The sequence below is a fragment of the Nothoprocta perdicaria genome, unplaced genomic scaffold, assembly GCF_003342845.1.
Source record: "Nothoprocta perdicaria isolate Ctin4 unplaced genomic scaffold, notPer1 scaffold_27, whole genome shotgun sequence".
Taxonomy (NCBI): domain Eukaryota; kingdom Metazoa; phylum Chordata; class Aves; order Tinamiformes; family Tinamidae; genus Nothoprocta; species Nothoprocta perdicaria.
In genome coordinates, this window is record NW_020455499.1 from 2465164 (window position 1) to 2491166 (window position 26003).

The 26003-nt window shown below is 37.7% G+C and overlaps 1 protein-coding gene across 1 annotated transcript in view; it reads left to right on the forward strand.

The window, feature by feature from the left end:
* Positions 1–26003, forward strand: part of LRP1B (LDL receptor related protein 1B) — a 264021-nt gene that overhangs the window by 39398 nt on the left and 198620 nt on the right. The window contains exons 6-10 of the mRNA XM_026040854.1: positions 14281–14503; positions 16739–16910; positions 18423–18566; positions 19871–20107; positions 24429–24609. Of these exons, the coding sequence (XP_025896639.1) occupies positions 14281–14503; positions 16739–16910; positions 18423–18566; positions 19871–20107; positions 24429–24609 (957 nt within the window). The remainder of the gene's footprint in view (positions 1–14280; positions 14504–16738; positions 16911–18422; positions 18567–19870; positions 20108–24428; positions 24610–26003) is intronic.

The window sequence follows — 26003 nt, forward strand, 5'->3', positions numbered from 1 at the left end:
GTAAGTGCTAGAAATGATTTTCTTTCCTGGTTTAGTACTTGTCAGTGTGTGACCTCATCAGTCAGCTTCATTGCTGGACACCTCAACTTCCACACCTGCAAAATGGAGTAAAATGTACTTCCTTTCTCAGTGCTTTGAGAATGATGAAAGCTAATGACAATATCTTATGAAGGACTGGTTACTGATCACATTTTTATTAGAAAAACTTGAAAGGAAGCTTAACAAATACCGTCTTTTCAATCCTTTCACCCAGTGGTTTTCTTAGCTTTGTTGGATCACTGACTTCATTACGTGACATCAGAAAATGCCTTCTAAAAGCAGCTACTAATAAAACAAATATGCATTCTGCTCTTGCTGTTTCCATTTCTATATTTGAAAAAGAATATATTCCCATCCAACTTTTAGGAAAAAAGAGTAATGAATCTCACTAATGTGCAGTGATCTGTTACGAGCATTAAATAGCTTTTTGTCCCATTACTTTTTCTATAACCACATAGTGTTTTCATACCTAAAAATGTGGTGGTGTTATGCACTTCAAAAAATACTTCAAATTTGTTCTATCTGTTCATGAATATGAGGATATTAGGATATCTTTAACAATATAGAGAAATGCAAAGTATGTCAAAGGGCACATCTGTGGCAACTGTCCTTCCAAATGTCCTGCTTCAGTTGAGCCTATGCATCCTATGACTCAAGTAAGAGCAGTCTAGAATAAAGACTGCCTCCATTTCTAAAACTGTCAGCATCAAGTGACTTTTCTTCTTTTTTGAGGGGGGTGACTTTTTATTTCTGTGAATGGCTTCCAGGGCACTTCATGTGAAATACGTGAGAAAACACAAAAACCTGATTTCATGGCTTCTTTAGATAGGTGATCATACAAGCTGAAAGCTCTGTACTTTTTTTGGTGATATATTTTGATTTGCATTTCTACAGGACTCAAATGTCAGCAGTGTAAGCATAGTTACAAGGAAATTGTAATGGCCTTTATACGTTCATGTAGGTAGAGCTGCTCAGGTTATTCAGGCTCTGTAAAGTTTTTGTGTTCTGTACTGAGGTGACTTGGGCCTCTCAAAGTCACTGTGAAAYGAGAAATATCCAGGGAAATTTCCCCATGGCCATAGGGAGCACGTAGGGCCTGGGAGCTCCAGGGTCAAATATCTCCACTCCTCCCATACTCYGGCAAGGGAAGAGCCACCAGCCTAGGCTTAGTCTCTCCCATCAATGCTTTTTGCATATGTATAAATAAATGATTTTCATGGGCAATTAAATAGCTATTGGGGAAGAGATTAAAATATTTTGTCTCTMACGCATGCTGCTGTCACTGAGCTGTAGCCTATTGCTTTTGTTCTGTCTAATTAATTACTGGTATAAAACACAAAAGCTTCAAAAGGAAACGTTGGGACAGGTTCTGTGGTAGTGACACAGATCTGAAAAATCCATTGAGATGGTAATAGATTTTAACCCAACTAGTGAGCTATCTGTTACTGTGTGGTGTTATAAACTTTGCTTTTTAGCAGAAATTAGATGTGACACCAAAACCATTCTTTGATAAATACTCAACTAAAATATTTACATTCCCATGGAAATTTTCTCGTCAACAAATAAATGTTTTTCAATGAGGAATAATGAAGGCAATAACCAAAAGAATTATCCCTACCCTCTGATCTACACTTCCATGTTGACTGAATTTTTCTTTGCCTTTAGTATTGTTCTTAGATTTTCAATGGTTATATAGRTAGAGAAATGAAAGTAACCATTCCAAATAATATTTAATTGCACTCAGTTCAGACATTACTTTATTCCTGTTTGCAGCCATCTGATAATTGCAGATTAAGTGTCCCAGCCCCAGCTTTGAGGAGGACAGCTTAGAAAGCATGTTTTGAACATATCCTAACATACTTAATTGAGCTAAGCACATAGCGTAGCCTCCRTTCCTGGTTTAATTAAAATAAAACCCAAAACCACACACAGCAGAGAGCATGTGGTTTGCATTATAACTGCATAGTGCCAGTGTGCGTCACACTTCCAGGTGCTCCGCTACCCTCCCGGCACCGTGCAGAGTGTGGGAATCCTCCTTGTAATTCTGACTTCTTGAGGATTAAGACTAAGTTTCAAAGATGTTTAGATATTGGAAGAGAGTAATCAGGAAGCAGTATCTGCACAACTAATTCCTAGAGGTTTATCCTTTATATTGCCATGGATTTCTTTGGGACTTAGGCACCGTATCATCTTCTGTGCCTGTTGTCACTGTTGCTCACTCTCTGTTTTACATTGACAAGTAAGCTCATCCCTAGCCAGATACCACCAGAGAGAGTCCACATCAAGCAATTACTGGTTGCTGATCACAGTGACCCCTTTAAAGACTTTCAGGTGTRTCCTTACCCCTCTCTGCCCTCTTTTCCATTGGAAAGTGAAAAGACCAGGAACAGATTTTTTAATAGAGTAGCAAAGGATATAATTGCTTTGGCACAGGTGGTATCTATCCCKATCTCCCACCTTGTCACAGGGAGTTTCAGTGATGAAAATGATGTTGTTGGAGATGGTAAGATTATTCACTGGGGTAACTTTAGAGGAGGACAATTATGTTGAAACAAAGAGGGGAGAAAAAAAGCATCAAGTTAATTTGTGCTCCCTTCACCTCGGGCTGATTAGAGTGAATTAACTGCCTTTGCAATTACTGTGCAAACTAGGTATTCATTATTTTTCTGATGGCAAATAAAATGTAATGTATAAATATAACAGAAGTAGTCTTGAAATTTAGCTAGTGTTAATTATGCCTGCAGACAATTGTTTTCCTTTTATAGGAGAAAACAACAAAAAAAGAATCCCTAACCTCTCCACAGAGCTATATTCTGATCCAATTTCCACAGATGTCATTCTGTATTAATTCTATTTTAAGACGAGGAGGTTAAACCACATTCACATAGGTAACCCTGGTTTGCTTTCAGACTTGAAGGGCTTCTGCCTGCAAGCACACCTTTCCTCCCGCTCTATCGGTTGGTTTAATAAAAGCTCTTCTATAGATAAACCTTGCTCTGATATGATTATTTCCATTTGCTGATCAGAGTTAGATGAAGAAGATTTCGCCTCCTTTCCAGCTGCCACCACAGGATGTTATTCTGCCTATAGGTAAAAATAGTAACAAAAGAGTGAATTATTCAATGATGCTTTTAAAAGTCATATTGTATTGAGAATCATTATYGGGCTTTATATTGTTTTTCTTCATCCTAAAATTAACTTTAGCTCTAACACGTGCACCTGTATRTGCTTATCACTGTGTGCCAATCAGCTGGGAGTGTGAAGGGGAAAAATGCCCCTYAGTGGGGTAGAGAAAGATGGAGCAGTGGCCATGAAAGCAGCACCGAGCTGGGAGAGCCGGGAGAAGGCTCGGGGGGAAGGGACCCAGGCATCTCTGAGGCTGCTGCCTGTTGTCTCTGGAGGTTTTTGCTTTTCTGTCATTTTCAGGATCATTTTCCTAATTCATTTGATGTAGGGTAGGTTGCTATTTAGAGTAATTATTTTAGAAATGGTGTGTACAATTATTGCCTGGCTGTGCTGATTGCCCCAACCCCTCCAAACCCCTGCTAACCTCTTCCTCCTCCTTGTGCTCAYGCCTTTTCTGTCTTACAAAAGGGTAATCGTGAAATGGATTTGGTAGCTTTCTTCTAAACTGCTCATGAAATTTCTTACTTGTGTTGCTAATCCAGAAAATTACAGATTATGAAGTAAAATGAGGTTTTGGTGAACATGACTTCCTGTTTGTTGGCTGCAACAAAGGGGCTGCAAGGTCCCAAACAGCTACCTAAACGCTCCACAGGCAAAGGTAATGCATGATTTTATGCTAATGCAATTTACTTGATTGAGAAAAAGGAAGGAAAAATAAAAGTTAAATTAAGGAAGCTCCATGAGCTCTGTAGGAACCCCATGTTTGCAGCAGAAGTGCTAGTAGAAGCTCATGCCTGKCTCAGCCTTTACCTCTATACTCCTGACATTCCCAGTTTGCCTCCTGCAGCCTCCTGTTCCATTCATTATCTGCCAAAATCTGTAACAAAGATGGCAAATGTATTACAGATAACAGCTTTTCTATAAAGCACTCTGTCATGCCAGCACAGGCTGCTASTGCGCTGCAACGAGGCGAGTGTCGYGTAGAAGATAGCAGCAGATGATTCTGTTCCTGAGGATTAGAGGAATGAACTCAGATGGAATGGGAAGTTTCAGGTCAATACCTCTCATCGAAGAAAAATAACCTAGGTGGSATTTCAGACTGCTTTGTGTATACGTGTGTACCCACACGCAGCCGCAGAGCTGGCGCTTGACGTCAGGAGACACTGAACTCGCCTGTCATGGGGGTGAGGCAGGAACGACCACTGATATCCCTGAATAAAGAAAAGGGAAGGATGTAAAATAGGTAAATCCCTCAATGTCGTGAGTAGCAATAGTTCTTTGTTGGTTTTCAAACTATTCTAAGAAAAGATTTGATTATCCRCACAATATTTATGGAACACTTAGGAACATACACAAAGTTTTGAACTTGTCAGGTTCTTTGAATATTGTTTGTAGATATTGGATCTTAATCAGTGCTCTACTGAGAAAAATCATATTTTGTTTTCTTCCTGAGGGGAAATTGCCATATTAACCTTCTCATATTTTTTAGTTGATTTTACTGGCTGATATTAATACCAGTCCTGTGATAAGGKGTAGTTTTGGGTGAGGATTTAATTTCCACTGATTGTATTTTATTAGGAAGATGAAAAAAAAAAGTATCTATAAATGGAGAACAGTAAATGCTTGCCTGTCTTTCTGTGAAGTAGTAAGAATTTTGCAGGGCTGTAGGACAATACCCTTTCCAGCTTTGAGGAAGAGACAGCAGAGCTTCTAGCTGACGAAGACGTGGGTCATTTGTGAATGCTACAATCCTGATGTCTAGCAAATCATTGCTCACATCCCCCCATGGGTCCTATCTTCTGTCAGGGGCATATGAGACTCATCCTTGCACTAGTCACCAACTCCTAGCAGAAGATGGTTTAGTTAAGTTACACTAAAACAGTAGGTTTCTTCATATAAGGCTCAATAAATGTTTACAAAAGAATTATTTAATGATTGATATAATGATTTGATGATCGAGATGGAAAACTGTCACCTTAAGCAGTCTACAGCTTCCAGAGCTTGAAATGTATTGTTGGGTTCAATAGTCATGTGTATGTTCTTCTTTCATGAATTTGTTGGAGAAAAGAAGTGACCATCCTTGCTGTTGACTGCTGATGCATCATGCYACTAAGTCTTGAGTTCTTTTGGGATCTAAACAGTGTATCTCCGGATACAAATCTTGCCTTTCTTTTATTTTTCTGCATATGAAGGAGGAGCCTTGAGATTTCAAAAGCTTTCAAACTGTAGATCTTTGATTAGTTTAATATAATCCTCTGTAATGGTGATTATTGTAGCATTTTCTGAATGAGATGGATGAGACAGGTTCTCAAATGCCAGCTATTACTGACATTTAATCTGGTATAGGTCATAAAATACCAAGACGAAAGAACTGTTCTATAATTTATTTTTCACATTAATAATAAATATTTAAAGAAATTAAATTTATAAAAATGCTGCCTTTTTCATCCTCTCTAATTTTGGTGTAAATATAAAAAGTTGCCTGACAGAAATCACAATTTTAGAAACAAAGCATTTTTTTGTACATAAGAAGCTGTATTGATAGGTACATTTGATGTGGAAAACATGTACTCTGATAAACAGTATGGGTATATTTTTGGATTTCATAGTGCAAAACYGTTCTGATAACTATTAACCTCTGCTGAGGAGGGCTCACAGTGAGAATATCTAGAGTGTCTCAGAAGGACTGGAGAGCAGCAAGGTTAGGAAAATGCATATGCTGCCCTTGTTTGCACTAAATCATTGGCAGTCTTTGCATGAGTTATTTGCAAGTCTCCATTCCTTTCCTAGATTCATGTTTGGAAAGAAAAATGCCAGGCAGGCAGGGTTTCCGTCTCTTCCTACACATTTAAAAATGCCAGCCCTGGTGCCTGCTGCAGTGTGGGAAGAGTTGGGGCCATGAGGACAAAACCTAATCCTGACTGACCCGTGTTGGCTCCAAGGGCCTGGTGTCCCAGTCACTGGGAAAGAAAAACCGCAAGAGAAGTGGAATTCCCTGGAAACCACCCTGCACTGTGGCTCATGGGCCACTCCTGGAGAGGGAGCTCCTGCTGGTGCCAGGACTGTGCCGGGATGGGAATGAAACCCAGCAGGYTCCAGGCTGATCCCGTGTCTGCCTGGCCTGCCGCAGACCAGCACGCAAAGCTTAGGGTTTTCAGTTTAGGCTTTTGTCCCCTCATTGTTCAAATKCTGAACATTGCTGAAATACTAAACAATGATGGTCTTTTTTTTCTGCTTTTAATATTAATTTTTTTTTAAAAAAAAAGATCTTATTATAAATTATTCTCAAATCTGTCTTTTTTTAAACCAGATGGGAAAAAGAATGTTCATTAAGTTGAAGAATAGTTACAATTTAAATGCATATAATAATATGAAAACTAAATAACTTCAGGAAAAAGTACTATATATATACATATATATATATTCTGTTTTTATATCTGAGAATTTTAGTACAGCCCTGATTATGTCTCAGAAAATATGTATTCTGGTAAGTACTTGTGTTGGTGTAATTACTGTGAAAGATCAAGTGGTAGCATTTAGTTTTTCCAGAAATCATTACAGGAGAAATAAAATTAAAAGTATAATATGATATATATAGGAGATATACTCTGAAGGACAGCATATAAGTCAGACTCAAGTTCCTACTGAAGAAACCTAGTTTAAATGTCATCTGGTACAATTGTTTCGTTGTATCTTGCATACCCTRGAGAACATCTACCACTTCAACTTAACCATCTAATCCTCAGAATTACTCAAAGAACTACATTTATGAGCCATGCTTTCACTAGGCTCAGACAGTTATAGATGTAATATTAGATGTATAGATGTAGAGTGCGCATGATTTTAGTGTAAAATACATTTTATAAATAGGTAAGGCCTGTGTGAAATATTTTTGATTCAATATATACTGTAACAGAAATAGACTTCCTGGTGGTATTTGGCTGTCACATGTTAAAAGTCCACTTAATCAGTGATATAAAACTACAGGTGCTTGACAGTTTGAGTGTATCTTAAAAAACGAAGTTTTCCAGGGGATCAAGAGAGTTATTTGGCATAACCGGTTTGTGATAAAGTAGGAAAAATCAATGGTTCTTCATTCTTGTTCTACTTGACGAGTTTGTGGTGGCATGTGGGGAGTACGTGCACATCGGGAAAGGACACTGCGTCCACTCACTGCAGCRAATTTAAATCTCAGAACATTTTCAGAAGTCAGTGACTGGACAAATAAAACTAATGATAAAGAGCTTTGAGGAACCCATGAATAGAGCCACAATTTATCCAGCAATAAGCAAMGTTTATTAACAGCTTGCATATGTTCACGAATAAATATTAATACAGACCTAGAAAGTAAACTGAGTTCCTAAAATTTTATGCTGGAAATATTTTTTTTTTTTTTTTTTTTTTTTTTTTAATTCAGACAACATCCTTTTATTTACAGGAAAGAGAAGGACATTGAGAATATACTATCACTGCTAACTCAAGCTAATTACGTTGCTCTAATTAAAGGATATTGAATTGTATTTAGATGGAATAGCATATTATGCAAGGATAAACTTGATATAAGCTAAGGAATACAATTTTTCAAGATTATGTCTCATAGTTTTAATCTCATTGTTGGTGAAAAAAATAGACTGAACTGTTATGATGGCAATGAATATAACACAATTTTCTTTTCATTTTTATCCTCAAGCAAAAGCTGTGAACTGAATTTTCATTGATGTGGATGCTTGATTTATTGGTATTATATTCAAGAAGTGCATTTTTATTATATACCAAAGAGAATATATTTCCAAAGAGAAAATGGGAAGAATCAAACTTCAGAAAGTAAACCAAAAGTGGAGTGTATTATGGAAGCAGTGAGTTATCATATTCCCATAATGAGGCAGCGTTCCTGAGAGTGCATGTTCACAGTGCACCTGTGTCGGGGTTTGCTTCTGTCGAGCCCTGCAGAAATAGCACAATTCTGTAATTTCCACATCCCGCATTTGCCTTTTAAACCTATAATAGCTTAGAGGTTTGGTTGTGGAGTTTTCCTTGTTGGTTTGTTCTCGTTTGGTTTGTTTGCTTCTTCCATGTCTTCTCGTGCCCTTTTTAAAAACTGCTTTGAAAAGTGAGAAAATTAGATATGAAGGTTTCCTATTTTTCTGCGTGGGATACAGAAGTTAGTATTATGACACTAGTAGAGGACACAGTATTTGGCTCTTTTAAAATTTCCGCTAGTGTGTTAAATTAGTTTATTCATATGTTGCTGAAGTTAATTTCCAGTGTCATTACTGTGCCTTGTTCACTATCAGTAAAAAACCACACACCGTAAACAATACATTCTTATCAAAACTATGATCTATATTAGCACGAATCCTAAAACAATCCCTTATCATTTGCCTGCCTGCTGAGAAGCTGCGTAGCTCCCATAGGTGTGAAGAGATGTGGCAGGAGACACATGGTCCTGTGAAGGATCAGGTCCCCGAGGTTTCTACGTGCAAAGATGTCTTATGTCCTGGACCATGCTATAATGTCTATGTGTATGATCTACAGTGTAGATCAAACCATACATTCATTTAGATTGAATGCAGTAGAAATCAAATACAAGATCAGGTCAGCCCCCTTTTGAGAATCCGGAGCTTTAATTACCAAGTGGAGCATCCCATAGACCTTGTTTGACAGTCTTTTTAATTAACTATTTTGATCACCTCTTCTGAAGGATRCCTGTCTGTCACAGACCCCATTGTTTTAGTTATGCTACAGTATATATTTTAATAGATAGAAAAGTCCCCCCCTTTTTTTTTGAACACAAACAGCTGTTCTTTAGCACCAATAACTGAGCATATCATTAAAATAATCTTATTAGTAGCTTTTTAAGATGTGAATTTTTGTGTTATTAAATTTTACCCTATGTCTGGTACTCCAGTCCAGAGTTTTTCTTACACCATCCATTATTCCTCCTCTGTATTCGGGGAAAAAAAAAATCTAATCCATACATCCCTGGGCATACAGTTGGTGTTTTTTCATTAAGTAAGATTTCTCCCAAGATCAATGGAAGCTTTATGTCTTGAAAATGATCCTTCCAGTGTAATTTCTAGAAATTAAACACTGTTCTTTCCACTCTGACTGCTGTCAAGGTATACTAGCAAATATTTTACTTTAATCTAGATAGATCTGGTCCACTGCAGTAACTTTGTCTAAGAAACCAGCTTTCTTTCTATAATTAATATATTAATTTACCTGTGACAAAACCACATTGCAATTGACTCTGCCCCATGAACTGCCAAGCTCTCTCGTTCCTTCCTTCAAAAGCTGCTCAGAGCTTCCCGTCTTGCAGAGCATGAGCCTGCAATTACTTCTGAAGAACATTTATTCCTTCTTGTCCTTCAGCTTATGGAGAAGGTGCTGTCCTTTAAATGTCAGTTTATTTGTAATCTTCATCCTTTTCCTGCTAAGTAGTGCTTACACTCACATTTTCTTATCTCYGATAACAGAAGACCAGAGGAGGAAAGAAAAGGAGATACGGGGCAGCAAAGGCAGTTTATCCATGGCCGTGACATTTGACTGCCACGTGGCGGGTGGCAGGGATTTGACAGCAGCTTTAACACGTGAACCTGAGCTGACCCTGTAGGACAAGGAYGTAGATTAGATGTACACGTAGAAGAGCCTTGAGCAAAAGCAGCCGGGCCAGCAGTGCCAAAGTGCAGGGGTGTCAAGACCTCCAGCCCAATGGGTTGGAAAACCCAGCGCTGAATATCCAGGCGAGACCTGGCTGTCCGCTGTTAGTCCTAAGATCAGTCCATCTGGAACAGCTGTATGCAATCAAGGATAGGATGGCTTATTTTCTGTCCTTCTGCCAGCAACTGCTTCTTGCTTCACCTCATAGGAGATTTAGGTTATTGTACAATAACACAAACTTCTGGTACTGATCCATTGAAAGAGCACTTGAGGTTTGAGAGCCAACCTGGGAATTAAAGGAGCAATAAGAGCCAGAAGAAGGTTGGCTGGCTGAGCTAGCTAGGGAGCAATTTGGAGCTTGTGGCCTGGCAGCATGAGCTCCTGGACGTGCTCACAAGTGTAGCTCTTGCCTATTACAAAGGGAAATAAAGAAGGAAAGGAAAAGAAGGAAAAATAATAAGAATGGCACGTGAATGCACTCAACTGTGAAGCGCAGTCATATGTTGTTGGGATGAAGACGAAAACTGTTTCACGATGCCGTTGTTTCATACAACACTGTTCCATATCTATTTTTTTTTAATTCAAAGAGTAGTAGAACTGTGAAATTTTGCCACCCTAGATTGTCTCATTGTGCAAAAACTATATGGCTTTTAGGCACATAAGAAGTTAAGACAAGGCTTTCATCCAAAAGGCCAAATGTAGCATTAAAAGGAAAGTTATTTTCTTTATTGCTAATGAAATAGATGAGTTATTAATGCTGCTATTGAGAACTTGTAAAATAAAAGGAAGAAAATACTAAAAGACAAGCTGAGGGATTTTTGAGACTTTTTGAGACTTTTTTTTTTTTTTAGTTTTGGGGCCTGATAAGGAAAGATTAAGCAGTGTTTTATGGCAGGAGAATAGAAATGGGAAAGATGATGACTTTCATCTAGGGATGTTGTTCTCCTTCTGGATTAGTCTTATTCAATTAATTATTTTATTGCAGTTTGTAGTTGGTGGGTTTATCTGTGGAGGATATTCTGAAATGTTTTAGAGTCTTTAGTGCTCAAATGTTGAGTTTTTAAATGCTATTATTTCTGAGATGGATTGCATTTCATGGGTTTGTGAGGGGAAAGWCAGCTACAACTTGGGAAATCAGCAGAGGGAGGAGGACGTAGGTATTAGCTGGAAAAGACGACTGTAAATCAGCAGTGAAACAGAGCTGTGAAAATAGCAAAYGCCGTCCTGTGATGGATCAATTTGCAGCAGATGTGGGGAAGTCACAGGGCCGTTGCACAGAYACCAAGGAGCTCGTTTCTGGAAGAGCGCATCCAGTGCTGACCATGCTTGTTCAATAACACGACCTAAGATTGGAGTGACTGCGGAGAAGGGCAACGTAAAGAGCCTCTTTTAGGAGATAAGATAGACTGACTTAGTCTGCTTATCTCTCCGTGTTAGCTAGACAGTTCAGAAACTTGATTGCCATCTAGAAATRCATCTGGAGGAGAAGGCAGGTGAGAAGGAACTGCTTAGGCCAATGAGTGGTGTGCTGCAGAAGTCGGAAAGGATAATTTAGCTGTGAAGAATTTTTGTTAAATTTATTAAAAGATTCATAACTGTGAGAACAAACCACTCTGCTTCAGCTTCCTTGAAGAAGCACCAGGACAAAGCAACTCTAAGACATTTATGGTGGAGTTTGACAAGTTTGAATAGTATATGATGCCTCTTGAACACTGGGGCTTAAGTTAGCGGTTTGGGTCTGAATTAGCAACGTCAGAACATGTGCTACCTCAAAGCGCTAGGAGAATATTCAGAGTTTCTGTGMATGGAAAGCTCTAGTTTTCAATGGATACCATGCCTTAATACAATTCAATGTAGTGCCAAAATTTTAACTATTTTATAGCAGCCCCAAATAGTATCCTTATCGATAGAAAATAAAGGCAATAAAGGATATAATGGACACAGTTCTCTGTGACATTGTTAGAGGTGGTCCCTCAAGGTCGGTACTAATGGATGCTGTTGGGGATGTGCAAGGAGCCGTATATTGTCACTGTTCAAGCTGAAATTGATTTGTGGATTGGTAAAAAAATTCACCACCCACTGCTGAAAATGGATGGGCAAACCCAGCACCATGTGTAAGTGTAGAAATTAATCTTAAACAGAAAAAGTGCTACTAAAATGTATCCTTGAGAACTCCCAAAGCAAGGGGAAGACAGTGTAACTGTGGGTCAGTTTAACATGTTAGTAATAAAATTCTTATTTAGCAGAAGGGATTCATGCAAAATTGCATTTCAGGATTGCAAGGTGAAGCATTTTACTTTCTTAATTACTGACTTCTGTCTCTACATGGTGATGCATATAAAGTTATATTATTCCCAGCCTTCAAAAGAAATTATATTTTAAATGACAAATATTATATTGACACTTGAAGCAAGCTTAGCTGCCTTCTTTACCACGAATGCAAATATAAAAGAGGCATTCAGAGCATGCAGAAATGAACCCTGTAACACTGGGGTGTTACGAAGATGCTGTTAAAACTATATATCCCTTATTGTATCTATTTATCTCATTGACATACCCACATTTTATTTATTTTCGATCTCCAAAGACAATGTAGTTTGTAAAAGGCAAACAATTGTTATCTGCAACTTGTTTAATAGTTTGTATTGTGATAACACATAGGACCCTATGTGATACCACTGAGTTTCCTACAAGAATAYAGTGCACTAAGCAAACCAGTAGTTAGTTGCTCCAGGTCTGCATAGCTGCTGTATGAGAGCAGGAGATGATAGATAGATATAGATGTGCGTGTGTCTAATCACTCCAGAAACAGTTTGTGATTGCAAATTGAGCTTTGATTTGAGAACAGAATCTTGAGATACAAAGTCCCATTAAATAATCTGAATCACATATCCAGCAATGGAGACCATCAGCTAGAGTAATGTAATGCTTTAACTCATGTAATTTTAAAATTAATAGGTGTCAGTCTTGCTGATTAAAATATAGATAGAGAGGCAGACAGACAGACAGAGGTGAGTTTCTTTTCCAAATAAAACAGTCTCTTTGCATGCATATTTTTTTTACTTTTTGTATCATCTGTAGTATGCACATTTTGATTTATATGGATCTGAATGTTAAGTACGTGTTTTTTAAAATGTTCTTAAAGTACWGCTGGAATACTGAATTACAATGAAGGACAAGGTAGGAATTCAAAATGGTTTTGGCGAATAGAAGGTCCTGTCAGGAATGGAGTTATCCCTCCGGAATGATATAGGTAAAGTTTATTCTGCTTTACGTCCTCGTGATGGACTACATGACCTTTCAAATTCTCTTCCAGCCCTGTTTTTTATGATTCTGTCATCAACTCATTTCAGCATTTGACAGCTACTGTATTTATATTATAGGTAATTCTAGTGCTTTAAATAACTTCTGATTTTTTGTGAATTTACATATTTTGCACATGAAACATTAATTGCATTTATAATGTATTTTAATTTATATTAAATTATTAATAATAATGTTTATGGGTCTCATTTGTCAATTTAGGCACTCTTTTCTTTCAACCTAATGTATGCACGTGTTGATTTTTTAGGAGAGGTTACAATGCTACAAATTACTATGATTTAATATAAACATATCACAAGGTTGATATACTGTTGATCCATTAGTGGTGATAAACTGCAGATAATTTGCTTATTTTGGAATGTAAAATCTTGATTCTCAATATAGTTTTAGTAAAATTCAGTCTGGAGAAGGATTATTCTTTACAACATGCTAAAGTCATGGCAAGGTGGTTTTCTCTTTGAAAATGTAATTTAGTCTCATGAATAGATAGTCCTGTAAAAATATTGCCAGRTTGATTAAAATTCATTTGTGCATTTTAAGACCAGTGAATGCTACCAAATAGCAAGCAGACAAGATCCTAGTCATCTTTCCAAGACAGGATACAAATGCAATGCAGACCAAAACATTTACTTTAGAAATGCTTCTTTTAAACTGACCGTATGGGTGACTTTGTTGAACATCRTGTGCAATGAATTGCTTTCTAAACCATGTAACTGCTTTGTGGTTTTGCCTCTTCTTGATATATCTAACTATCTTCTTATTTTTATAGGTAGTAGACTTCCAGAGGTACTTGATCTATAGCATTTGTACATGGGAATAATATCCATTTAAAAAACAGAATAAGTATTAGCTGAAGGATATATTTTTGGAACAGTGAAGTGTATGAGAACTTCTGTATTTTCCACTTGAAAAGAAATCCAATGTACTCGTAAAGTTGCTAGAAGATTTGTGAAATTTAGTTGGCAGTGAAATTTTAAGTTAAATCAATTAAACAGTTTTAAGTATTATATAGGTTAATAGAAGTAGCCTCTGAAATGAAGAGTGAAAGCTTACTTTGAACACTGCATCCAGGAGCTTTCCATTACACTCACACACTTTGAAACTTAACAACATCTTATTTTCTTTCAACAGAAAGCTTTTCTTTACAGACTATGGGAATGTTGCCAAGGTGGAGAGATGTGACATGGATGGAATGAACAGGACATGGATAGTGGATTCTAACATTGAACAGCCAACTGCTCTTGCACTAGACCTCGTCAATAAATACGTGTACTGGGTTGACATATATCTGGATAATCTGGAAGTTGTTGACTATCAAGGAAGAAGGAGGCACACTGTAATGAGAGGCAGACAAGTAGGTATCGATTTGCAAATGCAATAAAAAGTAATGATACCAATAAATAACTTGCATAATGCTAGCAGTTACAGGAATGTTCAGATTCTTTTCTTCTGGGCTCAAGAAAGAAACACATTAAAAGATTCAGCTGCACAGTTTGTTTTATTTGCAATTTAGCCCAATTTGCAAAATACAAGCAAGCATCCATGAAGTGGCTCTTTGGCAATACATTGTGTTCGTCACAGTGTCCACTGTAAGAGACTTCTGGAGGGGAAATACGGTGTGATAAGAGAGGCTAAATTATTAAYGACAAGAAGACACTATTGCCAATTCTGGAAAAAAAATGACTTGTCAGGGAGAAGAGACGTAACAAAAGCAGTTGAGACCTATTCAGAGCAATCTAGATGCACTCAAATCATATTTATGTTGTTGGCAATTTCCAGCTTCCCAGTTGATCCAGGTGTTTGGAGTCATAAATATAAATGTTGAGACTGACCTGTGAGTCTGTACAGGAGCAGAGATGCATCAATCCGTTGCTTTAGCTTGGAGAGTGAGGTAGGCAGTAGCATGGAAAGGAAAAGTTCCACAGCTGGTAAAGGTCTGTGGAAATTTGGGTGAAAATAGCAAAAAAAAAAGTTCCTGGTTGCTGCTCTGTCTCACAGTTTACATGTAGATCTGGTTCTGTTTGATGTTAAATAGGATATGGAAGAATGAAGAAACAAATAGAATAAACACCTYACTTGCTCTGCTGTCATTCCTTACTCCCAAGTAGTCACTGTTTACCAGACACAGTTGCTTAATATTGCTATCACTTAAAAGTATGTAGAAATAATGACAAAAAAAAATGCAGATTAGCTTCTTAAACAGCAATCACCAATCCTTCCTATTTTTGATGAAATACTTCCTTTTTTACTCTAAAAAGATCAATCCACAGTCTTTATCCAGCTGTGCTGCAATGGCAGGTCGTGTAAACATTATTTCCTTGTCCCAGGGACATTTTGGGAGCAGATGCTTGGAAAAGAAAGTAAAATTTTAACAGATTTTATCTAAGTTGTACATACTTGTATCTTAGGAGAGATGTTTGATCTTTCTCTTATCTGAAATTTGGATACAAAAGAGAACTCCTAATTAAATCTTAAATTTAATCTGAAAGAGGATTCTTAAATTCAGAGTTTCTTTGTTCTCCAAATTGGCTAAGAAGGGAGAAGGATTTTTCTTTCAATATGGATGAACTGAAAGGGTGATGAGTATAAAAAGTTAGGCTTTTACATTGGTCACTTGCAGCACAGCTGGAGAAGTTCGTGGATTGTCTATCCACTCAAACAACAAATTTGTGATTTCAGTCGTTTTTGTGCTTGCATTTGCTGGCATTGAATTTCATTTATCTATTCCATGCTGCTTGTAGTTTATGGGAACCACAAACCAGAAAACTCCCTCCAAGAAGTTTTAGGGGTGAAAGTTTATTTCATAAACCCAAGCATATCAAAAGACATACTTTTCAAATGATAAAGGCTTTTACAATTGATAGTTTGGAGAGGCTTTCAAAGCACTATGTAGCAAACATCTCTATTCATATATAAGATAATTGAAGCTGCATAAGGAGGAAAAACTACCACAAAAAAATGCATAAATTAAAGCACTATGAAATGCTTTGTAGAAAAAATAGAAAAGCTGCCAGGGGAGTTAAATAATGAAGTTTTAAAATGGATACAAATGGAAACAGGGAAGAAAGAGAATGAAGAGAATTCAAAATTTGGTACAAATGCATCATTATTTTCAAGGCTATTTTCTTTTCCATGGTTGGCATTACTAAAATTGGACTGAGTTTCCATTGTGTCTTAATTCCTTTGATTTCAATTAGCTTTAACTAGATAAGGGCAGAGCACAGAAGCGGGGACAAGGATCTAGCCAGCCAGGAGTAACTCAGGAACAGACTGGGACATGATTCTACCTCCCTTTTTTCTTTAGGTTATGTCTGAATCTGACAGTAAATGGGCTGAGTAAATACTCTTCTCTTAACTAATAGCAATGTATTCACTTCTTAGAACAGTATACCAGAGTTTATAATTTTAAAAACAGGGAACCGGGAAGTTCAGAGGATAAAGGAATTTAGAAAGCTTATGATTTTAAATTTTCTTTTACTTGTACAAACTTTATTGTTTAGCATGTACATTTCACGTTATTATTTGATGTTTCCAAAAAACAGAAATAGCTAAAATAGCTGAAATAATGGTTCTTTCTTCTCTTTCCCAGGTTAGGCATATCTGTGGTATAGCGGTATTTGAAAACTACTTATATGCAGTTAATTCAGATAACTTCAGCATTTTACGAATAAACAGATACAATGGCTCTGACGTTCAGCCTCTTGCTAACCTCAAAAATGCTAAAGAGATCCGCGTGTACCAGAAGAGAACTCAAACAGCAGGTAGGACCAAAATTCCTCGTCATACGGAAGAGAAAACCAGTGAAGAGGTAGATATGTGGTCAAAGATATTGTTGCTCACTCGGTTTGGTCTCAGCCTCCCGGTGTCTCGGGGCCTCCAGAGAACTTGTCAGACAGACACAAGCGTGGAGGGCSTGGAGCTTCCCACTGCTGGGACTGCCAGAAAGCGTGGAGCTTTGGGCAGCTCGCCGGCCCCCCGCCAGCCCCGCCACCGGTGTGACGGGAAATTGCTTCCCCCTTTTCCTCAGCTTGAATAATTAACTCGTATGAAAGAATCAAAGTCCTTGATCCACAGTCCAGTGTGACTCTAATCCTGGGTCTAATTGTGTCCTGGCCGCATCTGGGAGGGCAGTATCATTTGTAGCCATTTTGGGCGAAGATTGCYGGATCTAAAAGGTTTGCAATCACACTTTATCCAGGAGAGCTTTTTGATAGARCTGATAGCATAAATACTAGAATCCTTTCCACAACTGCTTGTACAGCCACCATAGCCTCGAGGGGTGCAGGCTGGAGCTCCTGTTCCTCGTGTAGCCGGGCAGATGTGCGTGCCAGGAGGGCCCGTGTGGCTCCCTCGCTCCAGCCTGACCTCCCGTGCCCCTCGGGGAGTCAGGGACCGCGAGCGCAGGAGGGACACGAGCACGGTGTAACCTCTGGCACATCTTCTGTGATTGCTCGTCCACCCCTTGCCCTTGGTTCGTTCTGCTGGTTGCTTCATTTGCAAGGAGCGTGTCTGTTGCTTTCAAGCTTGCCTCTGCTCGGRAAAGTTGCTGCATGCCTTGAACAAAATCGACCTTAAGCCACTGGATTACTTGTTTAAAGATAACTAAAAGCTTGAGGGAAGGAGGACAGGAGAGGAAACAAGTGTTTTGAGCTAAGATACCATTGTCAGGTTAGCGAAGGCAGGATAGATGTTGCTGTATGACCAGACTTAGTTTAAGAAGGTATTTTTTATTATTATTTTATTTTTAAATGAATTCGGTGTAGTAGTCTGCTAGTTCAGAACTGTCCATTTGAAAATGTGATGTGACAGGAATGCTTTGGGTTCTACAGTTGGATTTAATGTTCCTACTGTTCAAATGTAGAAAAGAGGCTAGAAGTCTCTTGCTGGTCTGTGGTTTCTGCATGGGTATCTGCCCCCAAATGGTGCTCTTCAATGGTACTGAATGATTAGTGCATTGGGCTGGCGTCAGATTTGCTCTGCTCTGTGCTGCTTGACAAGTGTCGATGTAAAAACTTATTTAAGAGGTGGTTACACACGCTGCTTTATAGCCACAGATTAACTTATTTGTCAGCTTTGGGCATCAGTGGAGAGAAAAAAAATCAACTTCTTTTACAGCTCTATTCTTGAGGAAAAAAAAACTATTGTGATACATTTTTTTTTATATATATATTTCACAATATTTTCTCCCCTGTAACCCTCCCCATGCTGCTGTATAAGCCCGCTTTGCCCTGGGCTGGGTTTCCACCAACCGTGCTGTTTTCCCCTCGCTGCAGCCAGAGGCCACGCGTGCGAGGCGGACGCGAGCGGCGCGCCGGGCGGCTGCTCCCACCTCTGCCTSCTGGGCAGCAGCTACAAAGCGCGCACGTGTCGCTGCAGGACCGCCTTCGTCTTGGGAAGCGACGGCAGGACGTGCAAAAGTAGGTTGCTCCGTCAAAGAGATTGCTGACCGCGGCCGTTCCAGGTGGTGGTTAACAAGAGTCCGTAACAAGAGGAATAGCAAGGGGGGGGTTTGGAGCACAATTTGCTTGCGTCATGCATCTGCCACCTTGTTTATGGGCTGCTTTTAGTGCCTTAAAGTTATTTGGTTGAGCTCAGCTTATGGAATTGAAACCTTGGGTGCTTTTTAAGGGATTCTAAAAACCATCAGAAGCTTTTGGTCTAACTTTGTTGTTTTTTCTCTATAACCTGTGCATTCTCACAGTACATAAGTACTGAAATGCTGCTCAATAGGTCCTACCCCCACACGGTCAACCTACCGCTCAGAAGCTCAGCTTTCATACAAATAACWTGAAAGAAGCTTTTCTTTGTGATAGTTTGTGAAAGGAAATCTTGATTTAAGTAATATATGAAAACCTAACACTACAAGAAAAGCACAGTGCATCCTGCAACCAACAGCAGAGTCCTGGAGGTTYTGTAAGAGTCGTATTTTTGTCTGGTTTCCTGACCAAACAGTCCTGATTTAGTTTACTTGAAGGGCTCTTTGTAACTAACCATTAGTTATTTTGATGGTAAGATACATGTGGCCTCAAACCCCCCCAAAGAAAACAAAAGTTCAGAGGCTGTGGATTAAAGATGTTTTCATATGACAGGAAAACCACGTTACTAAGCTTATGTGCAATTAACTTAGTTAAATTGAAACAAACTGCTGAGAAATAAGAAATATAGGTATTCACATGTTATATGTCAGTTTGAAAGTGTATGTTGATTCAATCCATTCCGTCCCATTTGGAAGAAATTTAACACAGTGTTCTGCTGTGTTTGCTTCTGGGAAACTTCAGGTGACAAAAATCTGTGTTTAGAACTTGCTGAAGTTTACAGTCATGTTAGATCTAGTGATTACTTTGGTCACAGCCTACATTACCATGATAAATCCTAATGAATTGTAAAATTAAATGCCTACAATGCTATACATGTCCATTTCACAGTAGATGCAAAGTTATTCTACGGTCCAGCATTTCGGTTCGGTATGAAATTTGATAGAAAAAAATAATTAGATATAAGCAGCTCACTGAAGTAGTTTGCATTTTCATTAAGGGTAGTGTAATTAGCTAGATTTCTTGAGTTTAGTTACTTTCAGAATATTTGAGAATTTAATTTTTGGTATTGAGTAGCACTCCTGCTCCCCTACTAGTTATGCCACTTAATTAAACAGTGACATTATGCACTGTAAAACAAGATTAGGCAACATCAGTTGTTTATGTTTGTAATCTTTCTTTTGCAGGACCAAAGAATGAACTGTTTCTTTTTTATGGAAAGGGACGCCCAGGAATAATACGAGGAATGGACCTGAATACCAGAGTATCTGACGAATACATGATCCCTATAGAAAATCTGGTCAATCCTCGTGCTCTGGACTTCCACGCTGAGACCAATTACATTTACTTTGCTGATACTACCAGTTTCCTAATTGGACGGCAGAAAATTGATGGCACAGAGCGAGAAACAATCCTCAAAGATGGTAGGCAACGTTACCTAATAGTGACAACCACAGAATCTCGCTAAGGAGAAGCTGAGCTYATCTCTATAGATCATTTTACTTAAATATCCCATTGAAAACACAGTCAAACTAGACCTTGTGCACAGTTGGAAATATTTTTCTTACAACTCCCTGTTCATATTTCRTGAGCCCAGAAATACTAAGTTAAGTTGCTCTGTTGTGAAGTTTTATATTGTAGTCCCTACCCTACCTGTCCATAGCAAGGGAACAAGTAACAGCAGTTTAGTAGTTTCTACCCTCCCTGCAGACTTCACAGACTCTTTCTGCGGTAGATTCACATCTTTTGATACTAAATATAGTTTTGAATGATTAAATCTCCATCCTGCCCATCCTTTTTCTTTTCATGAATCCTTCCCATGAAAGACTGCTTCAGCAGGAGGTAGCCACTGCCTCAGCTGACATCTCTTTTACAGCCATAATTTCCTGGTGCTCGACAGAAAGCAGTGTGCATATCTGTCTTGGCCTTCAGAGAGCTCCATCTGTTTATTTGTTACTTCAAGCTTGAGGTAATACAAGTAACTGGACTAAATAATAACATTGCTCCAAACAGGGATTTTTATTCATTGTTAGCAGTCATTTCCCATGCTTCAGACAACCATCACAGAGACAGTATCTCCAGTTTGCAGGGATACAGGGATGTTTTGAGGTTTAGCTCCTCTGTGATCTGTTATTGTTGGACATAATATTTACAAAAAAATGTGTATATCACTGTGCATCTCCCCTCAGTCCTTCCCCACGAGCCTACATGCTGTACATTCGACTTGGTATAGCTTCMTAACTTTAAAGTACATTTAAAGAACACTTGTTAATGTATTTTTCATGATTTAAAAAATTAATATGGCCTCCAGCCGTAGCACCTCAGCTTTTATTCTTGTCAGCTCTCAAGAACTCAGCAGGGACAGATTAAATCGGTCCTTCGTGGAGGGCTACTAGAGGAAAACAGGTGTGTCAGGACGTGGTTTATATTTGCTCTGCACAGCACGCTGCTAAGGAGCTCAATCTGTGGTAGGTGTCACTTAGATTAGAAGTTGTCATTTTTTGTGACTATCACATTTTGTAAGAGCAGATATGCCAGCTCAAACACTACCACAGCTCCGATARTTACAGTCTGCCTACAGGAGAGCCTGCTCCTGGAAGCTGTGGACTGGGAACCGCGAGTGCTGAGCACCTTGCGCTGCTGGAGTTTGATTTCTCCTATAGTTTTCAGCTATGATTTCTTATTCTTCACTTCTGGTAATAAACAACTGCTGTGTAGTATTGGGAAGTATTTGCAAGCCCATGGAAAGGCTTATCTCAAAACTGGCAGCAAAACTGTGATGGTGGTTTAACTTCGCCAGTAGCAGAAATTGGTGTGGATGCAATAATAGGTATGCATAAAGCTTTCGATATTGATGTGGGTACGTGGATGACACATATTGCGGATTGTAAAATGCTAGTAGGATTTTGAGAATTGCATTGAGTGCTGTATTTTTCTTGCCAAATGGCATTTGAAAGGGTATTAAACAGAGTTTGATCCTGTAGAGCAGCTTTGGCCTGTAAAATTCTATGTAGTAACAAATATATCCTTACCTTGATAGCAAAAATAAATTATCTCCTCTGTATATTTCTGTTAAGATATGCTGTTTACCCACTGTCATTGTGCCCAAAGTGATAACAGTTGTAGAGGGAAAAGCAGTTTTAAAAGTATTAATTAGCTGTCATCAGATGACCTTCATTAGCCCAAAGCAACCTGAGTTGCTTTAGATTTTCTGTTTCAAAAACTGAAAATGTAAGTTCTGAAATACTTGGCTGAGTAGGGCGAATTATAGATATGACGGATTCTTGTCATTTTTGAAGATTGCTATACTATGTGGGTCTGTATCATAATTTTAGTATATTTCAACCTCATATATGAAACCAATTCTGCTATGCTTTTTTTCTTTAAAGAAAATACTTATAAAAACTAGGAAAAAATGAAGCATTTTGCAGTGGCAGACATTATAGTTCTATTAACTTGATAGGGAACACCGTGGTTTTGTAAAYCACTGTAAAACACAGTTCAGCAAAAAGGCCATGAAGTAATTTATCACGTTACAATGCTCAATGCTACTGAGATTGTAACAGCACCTTTTACAGATGCTGTTATTGCATCCAAGTGTATAAAAAGAAGTCCAATATTTCACTTATTGGGTAAAACTGTCATATTTTATCTTTGTATATTGCTCATGACACATCATATATTATCTAAAGGTTGTAGTAAGTTGAAAGTTTTTGTATTACATCAAATAAGTTATGTATATTGTGACTCCGATGGAGAGCTTTACATTCCAATGCATCACAAAAAAAAAAAATAGTTTTTTTCTTTTTCTTGTTTTTCTTTTCTTTTTAATTCTTTTATTTAAAGGGGGGAGCAAGATAGATTATTGGAGGGAGAGCCAGCAAATGTGTCTGGGTCTAGCGAACATTGTTGGTGAAAAGTTTGTCTCAAGGAAAATGTGACTGATACACTGACATACATCAAAAAAAAAAAATGTATAAGAGTTACAAATCTACAAATCTTAGTAAGTAGGATTTACTGATTGCATTGTGGGGAGATCTGACATAGATGTTAGGCTATCACAATACAGCACTGTCGCACAATGTTCAAAATGAACATTTTGGAATGGCCCAAACTAGAACTGTAGGAGTTATTGTGAACCTGTTGGCAAGAAAACTGAGTTAAATTCAAATAATAATGCAAATAGTAAACAGGTGTGTTCAGTTTAGCCAATTTTTAAAGACATATCTGGCATAAGCAGAATTTAAGCAGAATCAGTGAGTTTTGTCACATCAGTATTTCAATGAAAATGGCAATACCTTAATGAATTTTTGATCTTTACTGTGATAAAAAATCTCCCTGTATCATATATTTGTTCTGACAAAGCATTTCAAGAGACTTTACTCTTGATTAGAAAGTGATGCTACTGCTAGTGAGGAAGAAATAATCTGATGAAAGTTTGAGTCTAGGCACCGTATCCTGCATAAATCTGAACAGAAAAAGTAATTTACATTCCCTTTTTCAGATCTTGATGACTCCCCTCACCGAAATTGCACCTTAGTAGTATTGTGCATCTTGCAAACCAGTAATACAGCCCGCATTTTCGAGCGGCACCAGAGTAATGAGGACTTTTTTTTTTTTTTTTTTTTTTTTAACTCTTCAGCCACTCTGACCTTCTTTGTAATGGAAGTAGAGGGGAGTATCGCAATTCAGATGGGTCTTGCAAATCCTGAGGCCCAGGCTTGATATGAACAAATAAAACAGACTCTATTATATTGTTATCTGATTTTTTTATTATTGTTTTAATAAAAAAGATCCAGGAAAAGTAAGTAGGACATGCAGAATTATTTCATTATAAAATGGAGAGGGACCCTAATTGAAAACAGAAGTGAGGAAGTGATACAAATATGAATAAAGGATAATTTATCATCTTTTATCATCTTTTTTTTTAAGTATGAATATCCAGGTACACGTGCTTGTTCTGGCACAGGCTTCTTCAACTACCAAGAAAGTCATGTTTTTTACCCAAAGACTTGGGTTAATAGAACAGCAGGAGCCACTATCATTAATTAATGATAGTGATAGCYGGGTGATTTGGTTGCAGAGAAAAAACTCTCCAATGGAATTAAAAAGCATAAAGCTCCGAGATTTGCACACAATGCAGATGCCCATGCTGTATCAAACGAACATTGTTGACCCATTTTGGTGTATGGTGGACCAAGGAATGTGTCCATGAGGATTATTGCAAATATAGTTGCACAAGTATATGCAAATGCACTTTTATATATGTATATTTTACATATTTGTTTTAACATGAATTGTATTTGAGGTCTGGGTAAAAACAAAGTAATTTAGAGACTGGGCTGTGATACTGAGAGCAGGTCTTGGAAACTATTCTTGACTTGGGGAAGAMTATTTTTTAGGGTTAAAATTAGGTAGGATGATTTTGTTCCATGGTGATTTGCCCACTGCCAACTCTAATTARCGTATGAAGATCTGCAGCTTTATATGGAAGTTTTATGATCAGTCTTTGTCATTTGCAGGTGTTTTCAGCAAAGAAAAATTCTGAAAAACACAGCAAATTTTAACATCATATTCCAGCATATATAATTTGAATTCGCGAAAATAATTTGATTTAGCTGTATTTGCATTATATTGTCTGTTGTTGACACTAACAAATAAGTTGACACTTATAACATGAGCATAACCTTAATCTCTTCTTACTTTTTTTTWWTTTTTTTATTATTATTTTTATTTTTTTAACAGACCTTGATAATGTGGAAGGCATAGCAGTGGATTGGATTGGAAATAACCTGTACTGGACAAATGATGGCCACAGGAAAACGATCACTGTCGCCAGGTTGGAAAAAGCCACTCAGAGTCGAAAAACATTATTGGAGGGAGACATGTCCCATCCCAGAGGAATTGTTGTCGATCCTGTCAATGGGTATGAAGCAGATTTTTTTTTTATATATCATAGAATCGTTATGGTTGGAAAAGACCTTCAAGATCATCAAGTCCAACCTAAACCCATCATCACCATTCCTGTCCCTGAGCACTTCATCTGCACCTTTCTTGAACACTGCCAGGGATGGTGACTCCACCACTTTCCTCTACAACCTTTTCCAATGCTTGACTACTCTTTCCATGCAGAAAATTTTCTTGGTATCTAACCTGAGCCTCCCCTAGCCCACCTTGAGGCCATTTCCTGTTGTCATCTTGGTAGTTATTTTGGAGAAGACATCAACATGTTTTGCATGTTTTTATACTATAAACAAATACAGGATTTAATTTTGCTTGATCTGGATGTTTAGGTCCAAGTAGAAGTCATTCTGTAAATCTATATCTGTAAACCAGTATTCTTCCTGAAAGCATAACAATAATGAATATGCCGAGATACTGATCTGTGTCAAGTTAATTTGGATGTGATGCATAGAGTTTGTTACAGCAAAAGGTGAATCAGCCTTGTTCATATTTCTATGTTAAATTGTTTAATATTAACTGTAAACTTTGCAGTGTTCCCCATTATTTATCTCTCCATAATGCTCAGTTTCTCAAAATGATTATAAAGATGCACTTGTACACTCTGCTTTACAAAAGCTAAACAAGGCAGTTCCTTTTCATTTCTCACATTAATTAATTATGATAGACTACGTAATAAGAACAGGAAATAAGTCTGGTGCAACTGTGGTAGGTCTAAAAATTCACTGGTACCTATTTCTTCAGGAAATTGTAACCAAAAGATGTAGGTAGATAATTCTAGTGTGGATGGACTGATGATTGGTGTTTTTGTAGTGCAATGATGTATTTATGCTATCAGTTTTTCACTTTTGAATCTGTCCTTTGAGAAATGGAAGTGGAAATGGAAAGGCTGTAATTAATTACAAAGTTGGACCACAGGAACATAAAATCAAACCACAAACCATAGCCTTACCTACAATTATTCTGTTTATTTTTTCAGCTCAGTAAACATGCAGCATAAAATGTTTTAGATGTATTGCCCGAAAGAATTGTCATATAAAACACTTTTCTCATGAAATATGTCCTTCATGATTATACTACTCATAGAAACTTTTCCTGTAGGAGAGCATTTATTATGCCATTTTAATTGTGTTTAGAAAATATTAGTCTTACGATAACCAGTCTGGAAGCACTAAGTGCCTTCTGAGATATAATTAAACATATTAATGTAAATGTTCATTAGTGTAAGCATGTTTTAACAAACCACCTGCTACCTTGAATAAGTATAGACAAAAAGTTAATGGAAAAAAAGCTCATTAATTGCTTTATAAAAATCATGAAAATATTTGTAAAATGTGTTCTTAATTCCAATAAAATAAG